A 25,476-nucleotide genomic window follows, 5' to 3' on the forward strand; every position below is an offset into this window, starting at 1 on the left:
TGAATATTCATTTACACTTTTTGTGGACATGTTTTTATTTATCTTGTGTATATATCTAGGACTGAAAATACTAGGTCACATGGTAAGTCTATTTTTGACCTTTCAAGGAGTTGCCAAATTATTTTTTCCATTTTCCATTCGACCATTCCCATCAGCAGTGGATGAAAGTTTCAGTTCCTGACATCCTTCCCGGCACTTATTATTGTTGTTATTAGCTCATGTCCTGGGTCTAACTTTTGTGTACTAGAGATTGAAACCAGGGGCACTCTATTTCAAATCTATACACTGTACCATTTCTCTGTGTGTGTGTGTGTGTGTGTGTGTGTGTGTGTGTGTGTGTGTGTGTTACTAGGGATTGAACACAGGAGCATCCATACACCCCAGTCCTTTTTATTTTTGTTTTGAAACAGGGTCTCCCTAGATTTCTGAGAGTCTCACTAAGTTGCTGAGGCTTGGCCTGAACCTGCTATCCTCTGGTCACAAGTACTGGACTTACACAAGTAGGCCACAGATTCAGATAGCTCTGAACATTTTTATTTATTTATATTTTTATTGAAATAGGTTGTCTCTCTAAGTTACTGAGGCTGGCCTTGAATCTGTGATCTTCCTGTCTCCCAAGTACTGAAGTTAAAAACATGTGCCACCATGCCCAGCTCCAAGTTTTTAATTGTAAACATTTCAGCACTACATACAAAGGCAAAAGTCTGTCTTGTTCTGTGTGCCTCAGAAGTCTCTTTTAATCCACAAGCAACAAGAAGCCCAAAACCTCTGGCCCTTAAGACTTCAGAGAGGACCGGCTCATGAGGCTTTTGGCGTGTGTCTGCGTAGACGCCTGCCTGGCGGCACCTCTTTCCGTCTCTCCTGCTGACCCTGGCGCCCTTGCCTTACCCAGGCCAACGTGTTCTGCTCAGGCTTCAGCAAGATGATGTAGCACTTGGGGAGGAAGATGCCACCCAGCAGCCCTGCCGTGGAGGCCAGGATGGAGAAGATCTCCACGGCCACGGTGGCCGTGCCGCGGGCACTGTGGTACAGGGGCAGGAAGGCCACCCAGACACTGCAGAACAGCAGCATGCTGAAGGTGATGAACTTGGTCTCGTTGAAGGCGTCCGGCAGACCCCTGGCCAGGAAGGCCACGCAGAAGGTGCCCCCTGCCAGGAGGCCCAGGTAGCCCAGCACGCAGGAGAAGGCCACGCCAGAGCCCTCCTGGCACTGGAGGATGATGTAGCTGGGCGAAGAGCCCAGGTCCCTGGCAGGAAATGGCGGGGAGGTGCCCAGCCAGACCCCACAGAGAACCACCTGAACCAACGAGGCCACCAGGACCAGCGAGGTAGAAGTGCGGGCTCCCAGGCACACCTGGGCCCTGTCCCCTGGCCTGCTGACCCTGAAGGCCAGGACCACGGTCAGGGTCTTGGCCAGGATGGAGGAGACCGCCATGGTGAACACCACTGCAAAGGTTGTCTGGCGCAGGAGGCAGGTGGCGGCAGTGGGACGGCCCAGGAAGAGCAAGGGACAGAGGGCACACAGGCACAGGGTGGCCAGGAGCATGTAACTGAGACCTCTGTTGTTGGCCCTGACCACGGGGGTGTCCCGATGCCTCAGGAACACCCCGAGCACCAGCGCCGCCAGGCCGGCCAGCGTGACAGTCACCGAGGCCAGCGTGAGGCCCAGGGGCTCCTCGAAGGCCAGGAAGCTCTCTGTCCGGGGCAGGCAGCGGTCTCTGCTCTGACTCGGGTGCTGCTCCTCAGGGCACTGGAGACACTGTTTCATGTCTGCGGGAGACACAGGGATGGTGTCTGCCATGTGCGTGACAACACCGGCGCCAAGAGGGGAACTCCCTTTGCCCAAGGCTCTTAAGGTGTTTCTCAGTCATCAATGTAGTTGAGCATAACTCTTGAGTTACAGGTGTGGGGATGGGTGATATCAGAACCCGAGGCACAAGAAGAGCACCTGCTCCATATACATATATTTAGGGACTTTTTGTTTTTCTTCTTTCTTTACTTTTTCTTTTTCTTTTAGTATTGGGGGTAGAACTCAGAAGTATTCCTATTCCACCCCTGATCTACATCCACAACCCATTCCTATTTTTAATTTTTTTATTTTGAAACAGGATTTTGTGCTGAGCATGGTGGCTCACATCTATAATCCCAGTACTTGGGAAGCTGAGACAGAAGGATCACAGGTTCAAGACCAGACTCAGTAACATACTGAGACTCACAACAACTTAGTGAGAACCTGTTTCAAAAAAAGAAATGAAAAGGGCCAGGCATGGTGACATAGCCTTGAAAGCCCAGCATTTGGGAGCGTGAGACAAGAGGATCGCGGTTGCTAACAGCCTCATATACTACTTAGTGTGGCCCTTTGCAATTCAGTGAGACTCTGTTTTTTAAAAAAGAATAAAAAATAAAAATAGGACTGAGGGTGTAGCTCAGAGGTAGAATGCTACTTGGTTCCTCCCCCGGTACTACAAAAAATAAAGACAGAAAGGGCTGAATGTGTAACTTGGAGCTATTATGCACTGGGCTTACCCCAGTAGGAAAAAAAATATGGGGGAGGGATTGGGACACAGACACACCCCACTGGATGAAGAAGCAGGCACCCAGGGAGAAGGTGACCATCCCTTTGAAGGGGAGAGCTCCAAGAAAACCAGCCCTGCCTCTGACTTCCAGCCTCCAAAACTGTGATAAATAATTTCTGTTGCTCAAGTTACCAAGATCAGAGTATTTTCCTATGGAACACGCACTGGGATGGAACACGCACTGGGATGACTCTCACAGACATAATATAGAGGAAACTGTGGGACACGAAAGAGCATCTGTGTGTAGGGGGAAATTCAACCAAGAGGTACCTAAAATTGATTTAAGTGCATCCTGGCCAGTGAAGCCCTCAGAAAACTGGATTTGGTGCAACAGCTGTTGGGTGGGGAATCGAGAGGCTAGTGGTGCCCAGTGGACCCTCAGACTCCGCCTCACGCATGCTCACCTCTTTGGTCTGCAAACTGTCCCTCGGGGCAGGGTCTGCACTCGAAACAGCAGTGGGGGGCTCCCTGTCGGGGTGTCTGGCTGAACCCTGGAGCACAACTCTCACTGCAGACAGAGCTGGGCACCTGGGGAGGAGGAGCAGGTGTCACACTGGCCATCCAGAGGACCATGCACACCCCAGGAGGCTCCACCTGGCTCACCTGGCTGGTGGTAGCAAAGCTAAGAAAACACTGTGAACTGGTGCCTTTCTAGTCTCTCTGGGGCTCCCGCAGCAAGTCACAGGTGCTGAACACACACACACACACACACACACACACACACACACACACACACACACACAGACTTGGACTGCTGAATGGCCAGTGGCCTCCATCTACACAGGACCTGCAAAGGGATGGTTCTGCCTTTCCTCCCCAGCCCTGCTCCCCTCCAGGAAAGCATTACTGAAAGGGAAGTGGGGTGAGAGGGCCTTCAGGAGAATGCTGGGTTCCCCTCTCTTCAGGAGAGCACAGGAAACCCACCCCCGCTCGAGCCCCCTGGAAGGGAATTCAGTTCATCCTCTGAACTCTAAGCTCCTGCCCCCTGGTTTGAGGCATCTGGGAATGGAGCCTGGCCCCCACATGGACACTCCTAAGGCCACCGTGGACTGGTGCTGCTGCCGAGAAGAGCTGGGCAAAGCCGTGCTCCTAATGACAGCCAGAGAGCTGGGATGTTTTCTGAGGTCCAGAGTAGACACTGAGACACATGCATTACAAGACAACTAAATTTCTTAATAAATAAAATAAGAACACCTATTCTGCCCACCTCCTAGGTACTTCATGAGGCCATGTTTGGCATAGTGTAAAGCTGCCTTTCCATTCACCTCGTGTGTGTGTGTGTGTGTGTGTGTGTACACTACTGGAGACTGAGTCCAGGGCCATTCTAACTCTGAGGTACACTCCCAGCCCATTTTATTTTTTATTTATATTTATTTCTTTTTATTAATTATTTATTTTGCAGTACTGGGGATGGAACCCAGGGGCATTCTACCTCTGAGAGACACCCCCATATCAATTTTTTTTTATTCTTTATTTTAAAACAGGGTCTCACTGAGTTGCAAAAGGGCTCACTAAGTAGCTGAAGCTACCTACAAACCAAGATCCTCCTGTCTCACCCTTCCAAATGCTGAGATTGCAAGTGCACCACCACACCCCATTTTTTTACAACATTTCACTAAGTTGCAGAGGTCCCCGCTAAATTGCTGAAGTTGGCTAAGAACCTGGGATATTCCTGTCTCAGCCTGCCAAGTACTGGGACTACAAACATGCACCATCACACCCAGAAAACCATTCACCTCTTAAATCCTGGGCCTCCTGTATGCTTGGTAAGCACTCTACCACTGAGATATACCCTCAGTCCTTTTTATTTTTCATTTTGAGACAAAGTCTTGCTAAATTGCCCAGACTGGCATCAAACATGCTATCCTTCTGTCTCAGCCTCCCAAATTGCTGTGATTATAGCATGTGCCACCAAGGCCAGCTGATATTTCCTTTTTTTTTTTTTGCTACTGGGGATGTGGGGATTAATCCTCTGAGTAATAGCCCCAGCCTTTTACTTTTAGTTGAGAAACAGGATCTCTCTAGGTTGCTGAGATCTCACCATGTTGACGAGGCTGGCCTTGAACCTGAGATCCTACAGTCTTGGCCTCCCAAGTAGTGAGATTACAGACGTGCACCACCACATCCAGCAATAGTTTCACTGTGAGCTGAGTAAATGCCTTTACCCCTCAACGAAGACTTTACTGCAGCTAAATAGCATTGCTCAGCTCACCCTGACCACATTCATCTTGTGCATTGATAGGAACAAGGACCCTGGCCACTGAGTGTCCCTCCAATCTAATGCTCCAGGACTGAGGTGCTCTATGCACCCAGGCCACTCACCTGGAGATCCTCCTTCAGGTGGATGGTCATTCTGCTCCCCAAATTCGTATGAGGGTCAATCATGCCGATGGGGATCAAGCGGAACAGGCCTTCAGGAGTCTTCTGCCCTTGCAGAACGTCAAATTTGGAAACCAAATCTCCGTTGGCATCAAACCTAATCTCGCTTCCATCAGGGGTCCTGAAGGGCACCTTCCTGAGGGGACGAAGAAGCTGAGGAAAGAAGAGTGACTCCGTCGCCTTCCGAGGCCCGTTACTAGGGCCTTTGCTGTCACCTGGGACCTCTGTGTTGAGCAGGTGAAGCTCTGGTTGAGGCTGACTTGCCCACAGTAACAGGGGACACCCAGACCACGATGTTAACTTCCTGTGTGTGTGTGTGTGTGTGTGTGTGTGTGTGTGTGTGTGTGTTGTGGTACTAAGGGTGGAACCGAGAGACTTTCTACCTCTGGGCTATACTCCCAGACCTATTTTATATTTTATTTGGAAACAGGGTCTCACCAAGTAGCCGAGGCTGGCTTTGAACCTGTGCGATACTCCTGTCTCAGCCTCCCAATCGCAGGGATTACAAGCGTGGGCCACCACGCCCGGCTTTTAACTTCTTTTAAACTAAGAAAAAAAGTAAGTTGTTTGTGTATGTGTGTAGGGGGTTCATTCAACCTCTAAGCTGCACCTCCAGCTCTTTTTATTTTTTATTTTGCCCTCACTAAGTTGCACAGGGCCTTTGTAAGTTGCTGAGGCTGGCTGCTAACCTTTGGTCTTCCTGTCTCAGTCTTCCGAGTACCAGGCATGTTCCTGGAAAGAAAGAAAATTAATGCAGTAGTAGCGAATATATAGTTGGGTGTAGTGATGGATGCCTGTAATCCTAGTACTTGGGAGGCAGAGACAGGAGGATCGCAGGTTTAAGGTTCAGCCTGAGCAATGTAGTGAAACTCTCAGAAACCTAGTGAGCCCTGTAAATAAATAAATATAAATATATATGTAGATAGATAGATAGATAGATAGATAGATAGCTGACGGTGTAGCTTGGAGGTAGAATGCCCCTAGATTCAATCCCCATCACCACTTTTATTTTATATCAAGGTGGTCATAATCTTAAATTTTTAATATTTTGTGTGAAAAGAATAACTTTTATTTCCATCTTGAATAATTATCATGCCATTATTTAAACATGTCCCAAAAATCCTGAAATAATTTAAGCCAGAAGGCACAAATCAAAATATTTAGCTGTAAAAGCTTAAATGAGAGAATCAAATATTTGAACAGTAACAAGAAATTATGAACAATTTCTATTACCAAATAGTCTGCTCAAAGACCATAGTTTTTTCTTATAAAATCTATAGCTTGGAGGAGGGCATGGTGATGCATGCTTGTAATCCCAGCACTTGGGAGGCTGAGACAGGTTTGAAGCCAGCCTCACCTCACCTAGTGAGGCCCTGTTTCCAAATAAATTATAAAAACAGATCTGGGAGTATAGCCCAAAGCTAGTAAAGCCCCTATGTTCCACACCAGTATCACAATTAATTAATTAATTAATTAAAAACTAGGGCTAGGGGTGTACTTGGAGGTACAATGTCCCTGGGTTCCTGACCCAGTACTACTACTACTACTACTACTAATAATAATAATAATAATAATAATAATAAGGCTGGAATACCCCTGCATTCAACCCGAGCACTAAAATCAAACAAACAAAAAAACCTAGTTTAAGCTGATTCCAAGGTTTCCATGATAAAAATAATACTGAAAAATTTTCTTTTAAAATATTGATTATAGGCGGGCGTGGTGGCGCACGCTTGTAATCCCCGCACTTGGGAGGCAGAGACAGGAGGATCACGCAGGTTCGAAGCCAGCCGCGCAGGTTTGAAGCCAGCCGCGCTGTCTTAAGAGACCCTGTGTCCAAATAAAAAAATAAAAATAGATCTCGGAGTGTAGCCCAGAGGTAGAAGGGTTTCCAGGAACCCCAGTACCACAAAAACTTAAAAGGAAAGTGACATCTTCATAATGTGATGGAGAATTTTAAAATACATCTTCTGAGAACAATACCATTTATTACAGAGGCAACCTACATATTAGCTCAGAACTAGGTTACTTTCTTACTTACTTACTTACTTACTTTTTTGCAGTACTGAGGATGGAACCCAGGGGCATTCTACCTCCAAACTACACCCTCAGCCCTATTTTCCATTTTTTTAAATTTTGAAACAGGGTCTCACTGAGTTGCAAAGGGCCTCACTAAGTAGCTGAGGCTGTCCACAAACCATAATCCTCCTGTCTCAGCCTCTCAAATGCTGGGATTACAAGAATGTGCCACCACACCCAGCTAAGAACTAGGGTTCTAAATGAAAATTTTTTCAAGTATGCATAATATTAATAAAGTAAGGTATTTTTCTCTTATGTACTTCAATATGTGTTCTCCAATGCACAACCATGTTGAATAAAAGGATAATCATAGTTTTCAAAAACAGTTTTCAAATTTATTTATTTCTCACTTGGTATGGAGGATTGAACCCAAGGCGTTCAACCTCCAAGCTACACCCCCAGCCCAATTTTATTTCTCATTAAAGTCAGGATCTCACTAAGTTGCTGAGAGCCTCTCTAAGTTGCCAAGGCTGGCTTTGAGCCAGGTATGGTAGCTCATGCTTGTAATCCCAGTATTAGGGAGACTGAGACAGGAGGATCACATGTTCAAGACCAACCTCAGCAAGTAGTGAGACACCCATCAACCTAGTGAGACCCTGTTTCCAAATAAGAAATAAAATTGAGCAGAGGGTATAGCTTAAAGGTAGAATGCCTCTGGGTTTAATTCTCAGTACCACATAAAAAAAGAACGAAGGAAATACTCCAATGACCAAGAGCAGAGTAAAGACATTAACATCTAAAGCCTATTATTTCAAATAAAAAACAAAACTTTTAGCCAGGTGTGGTGTTTCAAAATAAACAATAAAAAATAAGGTGGGTGTGTAGTTCAGAGGTAGAATGTCCCTGGGTTCAAACTCTAATCACACACACACACACACACACACTCACACACACACACACACACTCACTCACAAACACATGTTAAGCTGGGTGTGGTGGCGCATGCTTGTAACCCCACTATTTGGGAGGCTGAGACAGGAGGATCACAAGTTCACAGCCAGACTCTGCTACTTAGTGAGGCCCTCTGCAACTTTATTTTGAGACCAATAAAGAATAAAAAAATAGAGCTTGGGGTATAGCTGGCACATAGAATGCCCCTGGGTTCAATCCCCTGTACCACACACACACAAAAATTATTCAGTCTCTTACCTGAAACAATTAAGATCATAATAAATAATGGGTAAAATAAAACACTCAAGAAAACCTATCTGAAAAAACTTTAAAAGTATATATATATATATATATATATATATATATATATATATTTAATAGCCATATGGTTTTAGCTTTATCATCTAGTATAATTTTATAAATCAAAAGATATTTTCAGTCAAGTTTGCTGAAAAATACATAAACCCAAGAAATTTGTTTTGTGATAATGGGAGTGGAACACAGGGGCTTTTCTACCACAGGGGCTCTACTTCCAGACCTAGTGTATACTTTATTTGGAAACAGAGTCTAAGTTGCTGAGAGCCTCACAAAGTAGCTGACGCTGGCTTCAAGCATGCACGATCCTCTTGTCTCAGCTTCCCAAGCGTTGGGATTACAAGCGTGTGCCACAACGCTCGGCCCAAATTTCTTTTTAATGAAAATGGACTCAAAACTTTTTTACACAGAGCTGGGCGTAGTGGCACACCTGTAATCCCAGTACTTGGGAGGCTGAGACAGGTGGATCACAGTTTGCAGACAACCTCAGCTACTTTGTAAGGTCCTCCACAATTTAGTGAGACCTTGTTTCAAAATAAAGAGTAAAATATATTGCTGAGGGTGTAGCTCAGAGGTAGAATGCACAAACAGCAAAAAATAAATAAATTTTCTACAGAAAAACATTCCTTTGGGAATCTCTTAATGCTTTGGAAGTTCCAGTAAATACAAACAGCTTTACCATTATAAGCTATGATTACCTCCCAAATTCCTATATTTTTTTTTATCAAGGAACAAACTCAATAATGGTAAAATGCAGCTCAGTTTGCAGAGCTTCCTCTGGCAATGACTGAGTCCTTGCCCTCCATCACATTCAGAGGGGAGGCCAAACGCCAGCAGGGCCTCCACAGACTGCTCCCTCCTCCCCAGGCACCAGAAGACACCCAGACCCCTCAGGCAGATTCAAGCCTCAGCAACTTAATGAAATCCTCAGCAACTTTAGTGAGGTCTTGTCTAATAAATAATAAGGCTGGGGAGTCGGGCGTGGTGGCCCACACTTGTAATCCCGGCATTCCGGAGGCTGAGACTGGAGGATTGCATTTTGTGGACAGACTCAGCTACTTAGTGAGACCCTCTGCAATTTAGTGAGACCTGTTTCAAAATAAAGAATAAAAAATAGGGTGGGGGGGTGTCGCTTGGAGGTTGAATGCCCCTGGGTTCAATCTCAGACCCCCAAAAAGAGAGGGAGGGAGGGAGGGAAAAGGAAGGGAAGGGAAGAAGGAAGGAAGGAGGAAGGAAGGAAGGAAGTGCCAAGACCGCCTGCAGCCTTGGCATTTATGTGTTGAGACCCCACTCCACATAGTTAATCGGCAACAAGCCCCGAGAAGGAGGTGTCGTCTCTGGCCAAAGTACCCCCCACTTTTAGATATCCTTCATGACTATTATTCCTTTTAACTTTTTACACGAATTGCTCCAGTGATGTGAGATCAGGACTATGAAATTGAGTCCGTGAAAATAAACTCTCTAATAATTTGTCTAAACGTCCTTGGCTTTGCATAATAATAATGAGAAACTGGCCAGAATTCAGGTGCTGTGATAAGCACCCCAGCTGCAGCAATCACAAATGGCCTTTGACCCTCATTTCTATCCATTAACTTTGGCAAAGTAGCTCAGTTCAAAGTAATTGTTTACCCTTGAAATCATGCCTAGAGACAGAGAAAAACCTTGTGTGTGACCTTAAAGCAATTTAGTTGATATACAACTTAGCTGCCCAAATATAATAGACCCAAAGAAAAAGACTGTTGACTTTTACCTCAGTGTGAGCATTCCTGGAGATAGGGAGACTGGCCGCATAGTTAGAAATGTATATGACAAAATAAAGGACAGACGTTCTAAAAATATATGTATAAAGGAAAAGAAATACCGTAAGAGTAAGAAAAGCATTTTTGCATGAAGAAGAGCTTATTATAAGAAAGTCCCAACTGGGAAAGAAAGGAATTAGAAAGTTAGAAGCAGGCTGCAGAGAGTTTGTGGCAGGGAAGTGGATTATTAAAGATGAATAGGCTTTTAATAGGCTTGTTGTCTAAAGAAGAGTGCTCAGCAGTTAAGGAAATACATCTGACAATTAGAACTAAGAACCTTGTGGTGTTGTTTGTGGTATTTTGTCTGCCAAACTGTGTTCTGAGTATGCTTAAGCTTTTAGATTTAGAAGATAAGATGCCAACACCTGAAGAAACTCCATCACATCCACCTGAATCACCACATCTCCCCACATTTGTTATATGAACTGAGCCCAAAAGATGAAAAGATCCAGGAAAAGTTAAAGAAGATTTCCCGAAAAGCTCCCAAGCCTTGACTATTCCTGTTTATTCTGGGAGGTTGCCACCTGGAACTGCTTATCTGCAGGACCTTGGAGAGGAACAGGAGTTAACCTTTCGAAGGCCAACAGCCAGCTGAAAGACACCCACCCCCTTTTTCTTTTAACTTTACTGGTGAAGAGTATACATTTCTTGGGGTTTTCATAATAAAGTGTCATTGGCTCAAAAAGCCTTTGTCCACCTCAGGTTCTTTCCAAAGTGTCGTCATTTAGGGACCTAAAGAAAATTCAGTCCCTAAAGGGAAAAAATCGCTGCAGATAAGAGGCTGCAAAACTTCACCTGCCTTTTGCCCCATCTTTCTGAGGATTTGACCGGGAGCGGACAATCACGACCTGACTGAGATTAGTCTGCGACAAGGAAGGAAGGAAGGAAGTAAGGAAGGAGGAAAGAAGGAAAGAATAATGCTAGTGATGTAGCTCAGAGTTAATGTGTCCCTGGGCTTAGTCCATGGTACAAAAATTTAAAAAATAAAAATCTGTCTCACCTGCCAAAAAGCCAATGAGCATCATTATCCTTCTGACTTACAACCTATGTGTCTCTGGCCCTTGCAATAGTGCCTGTCCTATGGTAGAGGCCCAGTTAATGTGAGTGAAGGGCATGAAAACACCCCTTCCTTGGTCCCAGCCCTCCACTGTCTCCTCAGCAGCATGTCCCCAAGAGATCCCTCTTCCCCTCAGAGCCTGGAACTCCACCTTCACCCCTTCTGGTAGACTTGGAGAGAAGCCCTCTTGCTCCTGCCTGTCTCCCAGTCCACCATGAGCTGCTGGGTCAGAGACTCTCTGTTAACCACGTGTCCATCCCCCACCCTGCCATGAGTCACCCAATCCACACGTTTTCGCTCACCTGCCAGGGCTGCAGGTACCGAGGGTCTGCACACGTCCCGTCCCCCTGCTCGCAGGCCAGCAGATTGTGCAGGGCATGGGCGATGCTATAGACAGCTGTGTATGCAACATCCACTTTATTCACTTCCTGGAAAGGGTACTCCAGTCCTCTCAGACTTTCATTCCCTGAGCAGAACTGAACATCCCCTGCCACTGCGCTGTTCCTGCGTGGCCACGTGCACCCAAAGGTGGCCTCCCAGAACTTCTCCAAGAACATGTCTTCTGGGGTCCGGCTGGGGTGCAGGCGACCAAAGAACTCATAGAACCCAGGCACCTGACTTTTGTGGTGCCTGAGGCCAAAAGAACCTTGCAGGACCTGGGAGACCCCAGGCATAGTGAGGGCTAGCCCCAAGTGCAGAATGTCCTTGCTGACCCACACCTGGCCTGAGACACGGAGACCCAGCAAACCCTGCAGGATCAGCAGGAAATTCGAGTTGCTCACAAAAATCAGAACCCCTGTGGCAGTGCCACCCTGCATCCTCTGCACGATGGCTTCGATCTTCTCCAGGGACTCCTGAGAGGGGACGTGGAGCAGGAACTCGATGCACACACCTGCCTGGCCCAGCTCCCGGGCAGCCAGAGAGCTGGCCTCCTGCCCAAAGTCATCGTCCTGGGCTAGAATGCCCACCCAGGACCACCCAAAGTGGAGCACCAGCTGGGTCACCACGTGGGAGGATGTGAGGTCACTGGCATGAGTTCGAAGGAAGGACGGGAACTGGGTCTTGTCACTGAGGATGGGCAGTGTGGATGCGTAGCTGATCTGCCAGGGAAGGGCCGGGGCAATAAGGAGAAGGGTGAGAGCCTGGACTGGGCACGCAGGATCACCAGAATCAAATAAGAGACAGTGGGCACACGAGTGCGAGGATAGAATGAGGGGAGCTGGTTCACCCAGTGGCCCTGGACAGGCTTCCCTGATTTGTCCCAGGAAACCCTACATCCTATGTGCATACTTGGGCCACCCAGCCCCAGGCATCTCTCTGTCCATGTGGTCCCTGTGACGGGTTGATGCTGGCTTGGCAAGAGGTCCCAGCATCTGTACCTCTCCTTCCAAGTTGATGAGGATTCTCAGTCTACGTGTTTTTGTATTTTCCTTTTGTTTGGTACAAGTGATTGCACCCAGGGGCATTGAACAAGACTCCCACTGAACCACTGAACAACACTCCCAACCCTTTTTATTTGTTCTTTTGACACAGGGTCTCACTAATTTTCCCAGGCTGCCCTAGAACATGTGATACTCCTGCCTCAGCTTCCCTAGTAGGTGGGGTTTTAGGCATGTGTGACCATGCCCTGCTCAGTCTGCACGTGTGTGTGTGTGTGTGTGTGTGTGTGTGTGTGTGTGTGTGGTACTGTATTGGAACCCAGAGGTAGTCTACTTCTGAGCTCTACCGGCACCCCTATTTGATTTTTTTTAAAACAGGATCTCACAAGTAGCTGAAGCTGGCTGTGAACCTGTGATCCTCCTGTCTCAGCCTCCTAAGTAGAGTGATTACAAATGTGGGCCAACAAGCGTGGCTCAGGCTGCACTTTTGAACAGTGAGGTCCTAGACAGCCAACCACGGAACCATCTAGATAACCTTTTGGGGGTGTTTTTTTGGGGGTCGGGGGTTTGGTACTGGCAGTTGTACCCAGGGATATTCACCTCCAAGCTATACCCAGTACTTTTTTTTAAATTTTGAAACAAGGTCTCGCTAAATTATTGTGCATTAACCCTGAACCAGCAATCATTCTCTCAGTCTCCCAATGATTACAGGAGTATACCACCACACCTGGCTTAGATAATAATTTTAATATTGGGGAGAGAGGATGTGGATACTGGGGATTGAACCCAGAACCCAGGAGCATTCTACCTCCAAGCTACACCCTCAGCCTTTTTTTTTCTTAAACAGGTTCTCGCTAAGTCACAGAGAGACTTGCTAATTTTCTACAGCTGGTCTCAACCCTGCAAATCTCTTATCTCAATCTTCTACCATACCGGGCATCCCACTCCTTCTTGACAACTAATATTCCATCACAGCCGGATGTGCTGGCACATACCAGCACTTGGAAGGTTGAAACAAGAGCATGTCATGTCAGACAGCAATTTAGTGAGACTTTTAGCAACCTAGTGAGACTCTGTTTCAAAACAGAAACTAAAAAGGTGGCTAAGGGAACTGGGCATGGTGGCACACGCTTATAAACCCCTGCTTGGGAGGCTGAGACAGGAGGATCGCACAGGTTCGAAGCCAACTTCTGCTGGCTTAAGAGACCCTGTTTACAAATTTTTTTAAAAAATTATAATGTAGGTCTGGGAGTATAGCCTGGAGGTAGAAGGCTCCTGGGTTCCATCCCCAGTACCAACAAAAAAAAGGGGGGGAGATAGAGATATAACTGGAGGTAGAATGCCCCTGGGTTTTATCCCCAGTAACACACATGCGCGCGCGCGCACACACACACACACACACACACACACACGAATGGATTATTGACCAATGCAACAGCATGGGTGAAGCCTGAAGATAGGCTGAGTCAGAGGAGACCACCCACTGAGTACATACATTCACATGAATTGTCCAGCAAAGGCAAATCCACACACAGAGAAAGTAGGTTAGCAGTTGCACTGGGGTGTTGACTGTAGATGATGGGGAGTAGCAATTAATGAATTTGGAGTTTCCTTCCAGAGTGATGAAAACATTCTCAAGTTGATTGTAGTGATGGTTTCACAACTCTGATCAAGTGCCACTGAATGTTTGCCTTGAATGAGTGAATTGTGTGCTGTAGGAATTATATCTCAATCTACCTGTTCAAAATATGACTTGAAAACAAAAGGGAGAGCTGGGGCCAGTGATGCACACCTGTGATCCCAGTGCTTGGGAGGCTGAGACGGCTGAGACAGGAGGATGACAGGTTTAAGGACAGCCTTGGCAACTTAGCAAGACCCTCAACATCTTAGGGAAAAACCTACTTCAAGGTTAAAAAGGGCTGGGAGTGCAGCTCAGTAGGAGAGCACCCGTGGGCTCAATCCTCATTAAAAATAAAGAAATGGCCGGGTGTGATGGCGCATGCTTGTAATCCCCACACGTGGGAGGCTGAGACAGGAGGATCGCACAGGTTTGAAGCCAGCCCCGCTTGCTTAAGATACCCTGTTTCCAAAAATAAAAATAAAAAAAAATTTAAAAATCAAATAAAAATGTAAAATGAATCTGGGAGTGTAGCCCAGAGGTAGAAAGGTTTCCAGGAACCCCAATACCACCAAAAACAAAAAAATTAAAAATTAAAAAATAAAATAAAATAATTTTTAAAAGACTAAAAAATAGGACTGGGGGTGTAGCTCAGTAGAATGCCCCTGGGTTCCATCCCCAGTAGCGCAAAAAAAAAAAAAAAAAAAAAAAAAAAGGAAAGGAAAGGAAGGCAGGCCAGCCAGCCAGCCAGTAGAGAGAAGGTGGTTTGGATATGACCCCTATGCTGGGAGTGACACTGAACACTGTAGGAGGTTCAGAAACACCAACAAGGCAGAGGTGACACTATACTCAAGTTCCTGCTCCAGCACTTCATGCTTCCTCCTCAGTGCACCTGGTCATAGTTTTCTCAAGACAAGGTGAACTAGAGGAGAACAGTGTAGACACAAAGCGCCAGCCGGGCCTGGACTCAGCTCCCCGTCACCACTGGCCTCATTACCGTCACTACCGCTTGGGAAGGGAAAGGCTTTGTGCAGACTCACCTGGGGGAACTTATAGAGCCCCAGAAGCCGGGCCATGGCGACAGACAGGGCTGACCGCGTGTCCCCCACCACGGCAACCCGGGGCACACCGAGTCCACACGCGTAGTTGGGGATGGGCTCCTCCAGCCCTGTGAGGAAGCTCGCTGTCTCGTGGAGGGCTCCCTGCACCGAGTCCCCAGAGTTGCGGATGGAGAAGCCCAGCGTCAGGTTGGGCAACAGGTGGACGTTCCTGTTGATCTCCTCGATGGCAAAGACAAAGCTTTCGGCCACCCGGTAGCCCCACATGGATACACTGAGGGAGAGAGAAGCCCCCGTTACCACTTACTAAGGGAGCAGACAGCAGGAGTGAACTCGCTCAGTGGCTCCTAGGTATACACACATATGTGCTATGAAGAACAACAACACGCATTCCACAAATACTTGTACTCAGAGGAACCTGGCAGCATCATTCAGCACAACCAAAGTCAGCAGGAGATAAGAGATGTTCCTCAAAGAGCACAAGGTCCAGTCAGATGGGAGAGATAAGTTTTAAGACCAACTGTACAGCTGGGTATTTATAGTTAATAAAATTCATGTATGTTTCAAAATAGCTAGGAGAATATATTTTGAATTTTCATATCACAAAAAAATTTAAGTATATGAAATGTTGAATATGTTGATTAACTTGACTTAATCTTTGTTGTTGTTGGTGGTGGTGGTGGTGGTTGGTGGTGGTACTGGGGATTAAATCCAGGGACAGTCTACCTCCAAACAACACCACTAGCCCTTTACTAATTTTATTTATATTTTATTTTTATTTTTTAGTACTGGGGATTGTAGCCAGAAACATCCTACTTAAGCTACACCCTCAGCTCTTTTTTAAGTTTTTGTTTTGAAACAGAGTCTTGCTAGGGAGCTAAAGGTCTCACTAAGTTACTGAGGCTGGCCTGGAACCTGGGATCATCCTGTCTCAGACTCCCAAGTACTGGGATTACAGGTGTGTGCCACCATGCTTGGCTACAATTTTTAATACAGCTAAACATATACCTTAAAAGAAAGAATAGCTCAGAGTACTGTGTCAGAAAATCCTGTCTGGAAAGTAAAGACAGGCTGGGGCAGACATGTCCAAATCTGAAATGAACCAAGGAGCTGATCATGGTGGTGCACACCTGGAATCCCAAAACTTGGGAGGCTGAGACAGGAGTTGATGGGTTTGAAGCCAGCCCAACAATTAGCATTATTAGCAATGCCCTCAGCAACTTAATAAGACCCTATTTCAAATTAAGTCATGAAACAGGACTGGGGATTTTCTCGGGGGTAGAATTCCTGTGGACTCAATCCCAGTACTACATGAGAGACAGAGAGACAGAGACAGAGACCGACAGATATATATATATATATATATATATATATATATATATATATATATATATAGAGAGAGAGAGAGAGAGAGAGAGAGAGAGAGAGAAGAGGAAGTTAGGAGGAGGCGAAGGAGGAGGAGGATTAGCAGGCAGGCAGGCAGCAAGGAAGGAAGGAAGGAAGGAGAAAGGGAAGGGAAGAAAAGAGAAAAGGACCAAGGGAATACAGATAGAAAGGAACTCCAGGGGGCTGAGTGTGGTGGGGCACCTGTAATCTCAGTACTTGGGAGGTCAAGACAGAGGGACTGCTGGGTCAAGGACAGCTTCAGCAACCTAGCAAGATGCTGTTTCTAAACAAATAATGTTTTTAAAAAGGCTGGGATATAGCTCAGAGGTAGAATACCTCTGGGTTCAATACCTAATCTCCTCTCTCTCTCTCTCTCTCTCTCTCTCTCTCTCTCTCTCTCTCTCTCTCTCTCTTCTCTCTCTCTCTCTCTCTCTCTCTCTCTCTCTCTCTCTCTCTCACACACATACACACACACACACACACACACACACAAGAACCCCAGGGGCTAACTCATGAAGAGATTTGTCCATTCTGCATGTATTCAATCAACAAACACAGTTATGCCATTTGCAAGCCCTGTTCTACACACTGATAGTATATCAGAGAGATAAGAATCCTTTCCTGACCTGGGGCATCCAGGCTGCAGAGAAGACAGGGCTACCCACAATTCAGGGTTGAGTACAAAGCAAAGATGGAGAGAGATGTTGAGAACAGTTCTGGGCAACAGACCCACCGGGATGACCCTGGCCACAGAGCTCCTGCCTCGGGCTCTAGGGACGCCTCCTGGGGAGCCCTTGGTCTTCAGGGCTCCCTCCTAACCCAGGCACTTACCTTGAAGACGGCAGCCCAGCCGGCATAGTTGTGAAATCGAACAGGGTGACATTGTAGAAGTGAAGGATGCAGAAGCTGCCCCCCACCACCACGTCCCCAGGACGGTCAAAGCGAGGGGCCTTTCCTGGGGGCCGCCAGCCTATGGGCCCAGAAAAGGAGGCCCCAGAGAGAAAGAGCACGAGGGCAGGAAGCAGGGTGCTCAGCCACATGCCTGCAAGGGGAGGGAACAGCCAGTGACATGGCACCCTGTGTGGACCTGTGCCGCACAGTCACAGGGCCTTTTACGTGAGTGTCAGCCTCAACCCGGGGACCAGGTGGCTCAAACGCTGGGCTTATGGGCCTTGGGGAGAGTGGGGTTCTGAGCTGGGGCTGTTTGGCCACATGATCCCAACTCCATTAAAAGTTTTACCATATTCCCCCTGGCATCCTGACCGCCCTGCAGCCAGGGGCATGGCTCTGGGCATCACCTATCGACTTTGGGGAGGGTAGACAGAGGGTCTATACTGTGCCCTGAGGGACCCACATCCCAGGAGCAGCTGTGCTCAGGATCCTCAGGGCTCTGGGTTGGAGAGAGGCCCCAGGAGGGCACAAGAGGCAAAGAGTCCCTCACCCCTCAGCCCCATCTGGCAGCACCAGAGATGGGGCTTTCACCAAAACTGCAAGTGGCCCAAGGTTACCAAGAAAAGGTCACAGGCAAGAACAGGACATGTTCAGCCCCAGCCGGCAGCACAAGCTGAGAGAGTGAGGCCAGATCCAGCAGGAAGGCTGGGCTCTGAGCAACTCCCAGCACAGAGCAGGAAAGCTAGCCCTCACAACCCCAAGAGGTGTGGCGGGGGCTCCATGCAAGAGAAAAGATGCTCAACATCCTTAACTATGAAAGACATGCAAAGTAAAACAAGAATATCGGGCCCAGCAGGGTGGCACATGCCTGTAATCCCAGTACTTGAGAGGCTGAAACTGGAGGATCAGAGGTTCAAGGACAGCCTCAGCAGTGTAGTGAGACTCTCAGCAACGTAGTGAGATCGTGTTTCAAAACAAAAAAGTAAAAATATAAAGGTGTTGGGGAATTAACTCAGAGGTGGAATGGCTCAGGATTCAATCTCCAGTGTCTCACACACACACACACACACACACACACACACACACACACACAAAAAAAAAAAAAAAAAAAAACCACAAGCTGGTTGCAGTGGCACACCCCTGTTATCTTAGAACTTGAGAGACAAGAGGATCATAGGTTCCACAACAGCGCCAGCAATTTAGCAAGACCCTGTTTCAAAACAAAAAATAAATAAATAAAAAGGACTGGGGATATAGCTAAAAGGTAAAATGCTTCTTGCTTCAGTATCCAGTACCACAAAATTTTTTAATTAATTAACAAGATAATTAACCAAAATCAGAAATAGCCAGGCATGGTGGCACATGCCTGTAAGCCCAGCACTTGGGAGGCAAGGGGAGGAGGGCGACAGGTTTGAGGCCAACCTCAGCAACTTAGCAAGACCCTTAGCCTTTTAGTGAGATCCTCTTACAAAATAGCTGAAGTAGAATGCCCCTGGGCTCAACCCAGTATCTCCCCCGCCCAGCAAAAGCCATATAAAGGATTTATGCCCATAAATCAAACTGAGGGAAGAAAACTTATCACTTTGGAGAAAACATCGCTATTAAAATTATCTCAGAGCCGGGTGTGGTGACACACACTTGTAATCCCAGCATTAGGGAGGCTGAGACAGGAAGATTATGGTTCCCGGATTTAGTGAGGCCTTCCACAACTTAGTGATACCCTGTTTCAAAATAAGGAATAAAAAATAGGGTCTGGGGTGTAGCTCAGAATTAGAATGCTCCTGGGGGGGGGGAGACTAACGATTGTTATGCAGCACCTATAGCTTGCTAAGCATCTCTGCCCATTTCTCTGGCCCCCACCTTAGTATGTGAGGATAACTCAGATGTCCACCCCAGATGGAACTAAGGAGGTGCTTTCTTTGAAGAAGGTGGTTCTGTTTACAACTGAGAAATGTGGCATGAGATCAGGGTTCCGGACCTTGGCACTACTGACATTTTATTTTTCATTTCTTTTTTTTTTTTTTTTTTTGGCGGGTTCTGGGGGTGGAACCCAGGGTCATTCGACCTCCAAGCTACACCCTCTGCTCTATTTTTTATTCTTTATTTTGAAACGGGATCTCACTACTGACATTTTACACCAAAAACGTCTTTTGGTCAGTAGCTATGCAGTGCATTACAGAATGTATAGAGGGATCCCAGGTATTTACCAGGTGACACCGATCTCCAAATAAAAACATCTACAGACATCTGTGACTATAAAAAACACTTCCAGATAGTGTCAAAAGTTCCATGAAAGTAGGGGGAGAGCTGGCCTCAAATGAGAACCATGGCATTAGCGAACCCAGGCTTCTAGCTTCTGCAGTTCCAAAGATCCTGCCGGCTGGAATCCACTCAGCTGAGCGTGGACTAGGGACTGAGCTGCAGCTGGCCCTTACCAGTGATGTCGTTTTTAGGATGTTCTTACCATCACCACAATTTAATTTCAGAACAGGTACACACGCCAGCCAAAGGAGTCCTACTTCTTGTCCTCCCAGAAAAACACAGTAGTTCTGCATTTTGATTTGTTTTGTGTGTGTTTTGCTCCTGAGGATTAAACCCAGGAGGCATTCTACCTCTAAGCTATACCTTCAGCCCTATTTTATTTTTTATTTGAAAACCGGCTTTCACAAGATTGCTGAGGGCCTCACTAAGTTGCTGAGGCTGGCTTGGAACATGCAATCCTCCTGTCTCTGTGTCCCAAGTACTGGGATAGGTGCGTGCCACCATCCCTGGCTTGCTGATTATTTTTGAAAGTGGGATTTTGAGTTAGATCTCCTTTGGGACAAAGTTGTCTGCTGCTTACAAAAAGTTTGGAAACCTCTGCTGGATCCAGGCTGATTCCCAATGGATCTAGAGTTCAGGTGGCCTCAACACTGACAACTGTTGACAGTTGGTGTCATCAGTCCAACTCTAGAGACAGCCGAAGTGAAGTCGATGTGGTCTCAAGGGAGATTTCCCAAGTGGGTCCTGAAGGCCCAAGGCAATTTTAAATACAAAAAAATATCAAACCAGGGGGCCCTGCCATTGCAAGTGCTGGTTTACAGGAAGAATAACAAGCCCCACACACCCTCACTTTGCTTTCCCACCTGCGGCTCTGGCAGTGAACGCTCAAATGCCACCCTCCAGGGAGCAGCAAGAGGTGACACGGGGCACTGTCCTGACCTCCCCAAAAGAGAGCCGCTTCTGCTCTCCAGGGACTTTCTACCTCCAGGCCCATGGAATAGAAAGTAGGTGTTTACACTCCCTGCAAATGACTTCTCTGTTCACTCATGGGTCCTGCTGCACTGCAGCTCACAAGGGTCAGAACTGGGTCAGTCCACTCACTGATGTGCTCTCTCTCAGTGCCCACGGTGCCTGCGATGCATGGGCAATCACAAACCACTGCCCAGTGGCTGCGTGGTGTTCAGTCCCAGCCCCTGTAGGTGGTGCCCTCATCTCCCTCCCTAATTCACACCTCCTGCTTCCTCTTCTCCACTCTGCGCAGTGCCCACCATCCTGAATTCATCTCAGCGTCGTGGACCCTCTCTGAATCATTTTCTCAGCCCTTGTCTAGATTATATTTTAAAAACAAATTATTTTAGCCGGGCATGGTGGCACACGCTTGTAATCCCCGCGCTTGGGTGGTGGAGACCTGAGGATCGCGCAAGTTCAAAGCCAGCCACACTGGCTTAAGAGACCCTGTTTTCAAATTTTAAAAAGTATAAAATAGGTCTGGGAGTGTAGCCTGGAGGTAGAAGGGCTTCCAGGATCCCTAGTACCACCAAAAAAAATTATTTAAGCTGGGAATGGTGGCACAAACCTATAATTCCAGTCCTTGGGAGACTAAAACAGGAGGATTTCAGGGTCAAGGACAGCCGCAGCAGCTTAGTGAGACCCTGTTTCCAGTTTAAAAAGAACACAGTGTGGGGGTGAAGCTCAGAAGTAGAATGCCCCTGGATTCAATATCCAGTCTTGCTCACACACACACACACACACACACACACACACACACACATACACTATTTAGTAATATGTCTCAAGTATACTATTGTAATGTGCTTATACTTTATCTAAAAGATGATTTGGTGTTAGAATTTGATGTAAGTATATTCCAAATATATGTTGGGATGTAATTATAAGATACATTATTAGTACTTAATATACTTAGTATTGGTACTTAACATAAACATACCTCAACTATACTGAGACATATTTATGCTAAAATCATATTTGTCTGAAACTCAAACTTAACCAAGCATTCTTATATTTTTACTTGCTTAATTTGGCAACCCTATCCTGACACATATTGTAAACATATTTACATTAAAAGTGACTTATGCCAGGCATGTTGGCACATGCCTATAATCCCAGTATTTGGAAGGCCGAGAGAGATAGTGTACAGGTTCCAGAATAGCATATGCTAACCTTTGAGTCTCTGTTTGAAAATAAATAAATAGGGCTGTTTGAAAATAAATAAATAGGGCTGTGGGTGTAGTTCAGAGGTAGAAGGCCTGAAAAAACACACACACACACACACACTAGTTAAATACACTAAATATAGGACACACTGATACCTACCTGAAAAGTATTCACTGTTTGGAATTTAAATTTAAATTCCATTCTCCATTTTTATTTACTAAATTTAGCAGCACTACAATGGGACAGAAGTTCCACTAAAAATTAAACTAATGCATATATATATTTTTTTTCTTTTTTTGTGGTACTGGGGACAGGACCCAGGGGCAGTCTACCTCTAAGCTACACCCCCAGCCCATTTTTTAGTCTTTTCATTTTTGAAACAGGGTCTCACTGAGTTGTGAAGGACCTAAGTAGTAGCTGAGGCTGCCTGCGAAAGGCAATCCTCTGTTCTCAGTTTCCTGAATGCTGGGATTACAGCATGCACTACCATGCCGAGCTAATGCGTATGTGTGTGTGTGTGTGTGTGTGTTACCGGGATTCCTGGACCCCTTCTACCTCCAGGCTACACTCCCAGACCTATTTTTATACATTTTTAAATTTGGAAACAGGGTCTCTTAAACCAGCATGGCTGGCTTTGAACCTGTGTGATCCTCTTGTCTCCGCCTCCCAAGCGTGGGGATTACAAGCATGCGCCACCACGCCCGGCTATATTTTAAAATCATTTTAAGCATACTAAATCTGAAGCACACTCATCTGAAAAAGATCATTGTTATTTGAAATTCAAACCTGAGAATTGTGTACTTTTAATTAATAAGTTTGGCTAGCCTACATTGGAACATACTTGTAACAGAGATATATATAGATATCTATATATATATCTATCTATATATATATATATTCATTAAAAAATGAACACACGAGTAAGGGGCGCACTTGAAAGAAATTGGAAGGCTGAGACTGGAGGATCGTGGTTCAACCCAGCCTCAGCTACTTAGTGAGGCCTTTTGCATCTCAGGGAGACCCGGTTTCAAAATAAAGAATAAAAAATAGGGCTGGGGGAGTAGCTCAGAGGTAGAATGCCCATGGGTTCCATTCCCAGTATCAAGAAAGAAAGAAAGAAAGAAAAAAAGAAAGAAAGAAAGAAAGAAAGAGAGAAAGAAAGAAAGGAAGGAAGGAAGGAAAGAAAGAAAGAAAGAAAGAAAGAAAGAAAGAAAGAAAGAAAGAAAGAAAAAAAGATCAAAGCAGTGTGCGGTGCATCTGGATTTCAGCATTGTAGCGCTGCGTGGTTCTGGGTGCAATTGGACAGGGCCCTACACTCCTTTTGCATCTTGCAGTCTCCTATAGGACCAGGTGTGTTGCCAGGGCAACCGAATCCCAGGTTTCCGGCCACACAGGGCTTGGAGGAGGCAAAGGAACCTGTCTCAGTCAGCTTCCCATTGGCCCACAAGCTCAGTGTGTCACAATGCACCCCCTCGGGGTGTCCCTGCCTGAGGCTTGCTTTGAAACTGCGTGTTCCTCCTGTCTCGGCCTCACAATTACTGAGATTCCAAGCATGCGCCACCACGCCTGGTTTCATTTATTAATTCTACTGGCATCCAAAACTCTATCGGTTTCTACACTGAGTATTATGTAACCCGTGAATAACAATGGTTTCTACTTCCTTTCCAATATGGATCCCTTTTACTCCATTTTACTGACTGTCCAGGCTAGAACCTCCACTACAATGTCAATTTCGAGTGGTGAGATCAGACATCCATGCCTTGTTCTGGTCTAAGGGCAGAGCATTCCATTTTTCACCATTAAATATGTTGTTACCTGTAGGTTCTTTAAAGATGGCTTTCTCCTAGTCTGAGCTGAATGAGAAGTTTTGTTTGTTTGGTTTGGTATTTTCCCCTAGCAGGCATGGGTAAGGTATCTTGACAAATTAGTTCTGAATGCTTAACCATATGGGTTTAACTTTTGGCTGGCTAATAAAGTAGTACTGTTTGATTTTTGTTAAAACAACTCTATATCCTTACACTTTGTTTAGGTATTTTATTTTTATTTATTTACTTACTTACTTATCTTTTGTGGTACCAGAGATGGAATCCAGGGGCATTCTACCTCTGAGCTACACCCCTTGTCCTATTTTTTTGTGTGGGTCTGGGAATGGAACCCAGGGGCATCTGACCTCCAAGCTACACCCCTTGACCTATTATTTTTTTTATTTTTTGGTGGTACTGGGTTTCCTTGAAACCCTTTTACATGCGGGCTATACTCACAAACCTATGCAGATGGCTGCGGTCACCACATATTTAACTGGAAGTGAGCAGGACAGGCAGGGCTGTGGGTTCACAAGCTGGGATGCACTCCCAGCCTTGGGGAAGCTAAGCGATGAGCCAGGCAGAGTCCAGGCGCAGCCGGTCAGGAGGAGGGGAAGCTGCTACTCTCCCCAGTCTGAGCTAACAAAAGCCTGAGAGAAGGTGCTGAAGTCACTGCAGCAGGGACCGAGGCCTCTACACAAACTTCTGCGCCTGTTCTCGCCCATGGTGCCTCGACAACCATGTCACCCCAACGGGCCAGCGCCGCCTTGCTCCCCAGCAGGAAGGGCTGGGCAGACAGGCTGAGCGTCCTTCGGTGGCCTGGCGTGGGCTCTGACAGGCGACACTCAGGCAGGACCCCGAGGCCCACTGCCCCGCAGGCGGTCTGCACTGGACTGCTGCCCCCTAAGGGAAGGACTACCAGGACCAGAAGCGCCCATGCTCAAGGGGCCAAAATGAGTGGGGCCCGGGGACTCTGGCGCATCGCCTCGCAGACGCAGAGAGGATTCAGGAGCTGCAGTCCTTCTGCCCGGCTGTCAACCTGCCTGCGGGCCGCAGACACTACAATTCCTGGAAGACGAGGCCATGAGGAGGACCACCTCATGGGAGCGCACAACGGGCCTTGCGGAGGCTGGGTCCTCAGGGACGTGTGATCCCCTAGCAAGGCCTATTTGATGAAAGGAAAGATGTGTCCCAGTAAAATCCCGGCGTCCAGACCTCCAAAATCAGGCTGTCGCCGATTCGGAGAGTCCAGGAAGTTCAGGCATAGAAATTCCGCCTGTTCCTGGGATGCCCAGAGCCTTGTACTACGTTTCCCAGGGGGCGCTGCGGTTCCGCTCACTCTGTGAATACTGAAGACCACTTCCGCGCGCGCGACCTGCCGGGAGTTGTAGTCCGAAGTCCCGGTCTCTAATTTAGAGCATGCTCCCAGGCTACAGGAGGCAGCGCTGGACTACATCTCCCAGAAGGAGCAGCGGCAGCAGGTGCAGTCTGAGCCCCAGAGTGGTGTTTGAAGCAGGCAAACCAGCTTTTCTGGCCAGTGTGCCTGTCTGCCCCCTGCTGGCACAGAGTCCTTCTGTCAACCAAATAAAAACCAATTGGCCAAGGGCGAGAAAGACTTTTGTTTATAAGTGATGCCCTAAACCAGGCGTGGTGGCCCACACTTGTAATCCCAGCATTCGGGAGGCTGAGACAGGAGGATCGCACAGGTTCAAAGCCAGCCTCAGCTACTTAGTGAGGCTCTCAGCAACTGAGTGAGACCCTGTTTCTAAATTTAAAAATATAAAATAGGGCTGGGAAGAAAGCCTCTGAG

At 46.8% G+C, this 25,476-nt stretch overlaps 1 protein-coding gene across 1 annotated transcript; it reads right to left on the minus strand.

Annotated features, from left to right (window-relative positions):
* Positions 1 to 798: 798 nt before the first annotated feature.
* Positions 799 to 17,477, minus strand: LOC308268688 (vomeronasal type-2 receptor 26-like; the record flags this gene model as incomplete). Its single annotated transcript, XM_080703795.1, has 6 exons — positions 17,368 to 17,477; positions 15,133 to 15,424; positions 11,398 to 12,195; positions 4,898 to 5,107; positions 2,980 to 3,103; positions 799 to 1,769 (listed from the first exon to the last, which is right to left on the minus strand). The coding sequence occupies exons 1-6, from the start codon at positions 17,391 to 17,393 to the stop codon at positions 799 to 801; spliced, it is 2,421 nt and encodes an 806-aa protein (XP_080559921.1). The 5' UTR covers positions 17,394 to 17,477.
* Positions 17,478 to 25,476: the final 7,999 nt, after the last annotated feature.

This window comes from Muscardinus avellanarius (assembly GCF_963383645.1).
Source record: "Muscardinus avellanarius genome assembly, chromosome: 10".
Taxonomy (NCBI): Eukaryota; Metazoa; Chordata; class Mammalia; order Rodentia; family Gliridae; genus Muscardinus; species Muscardinus avellanarius.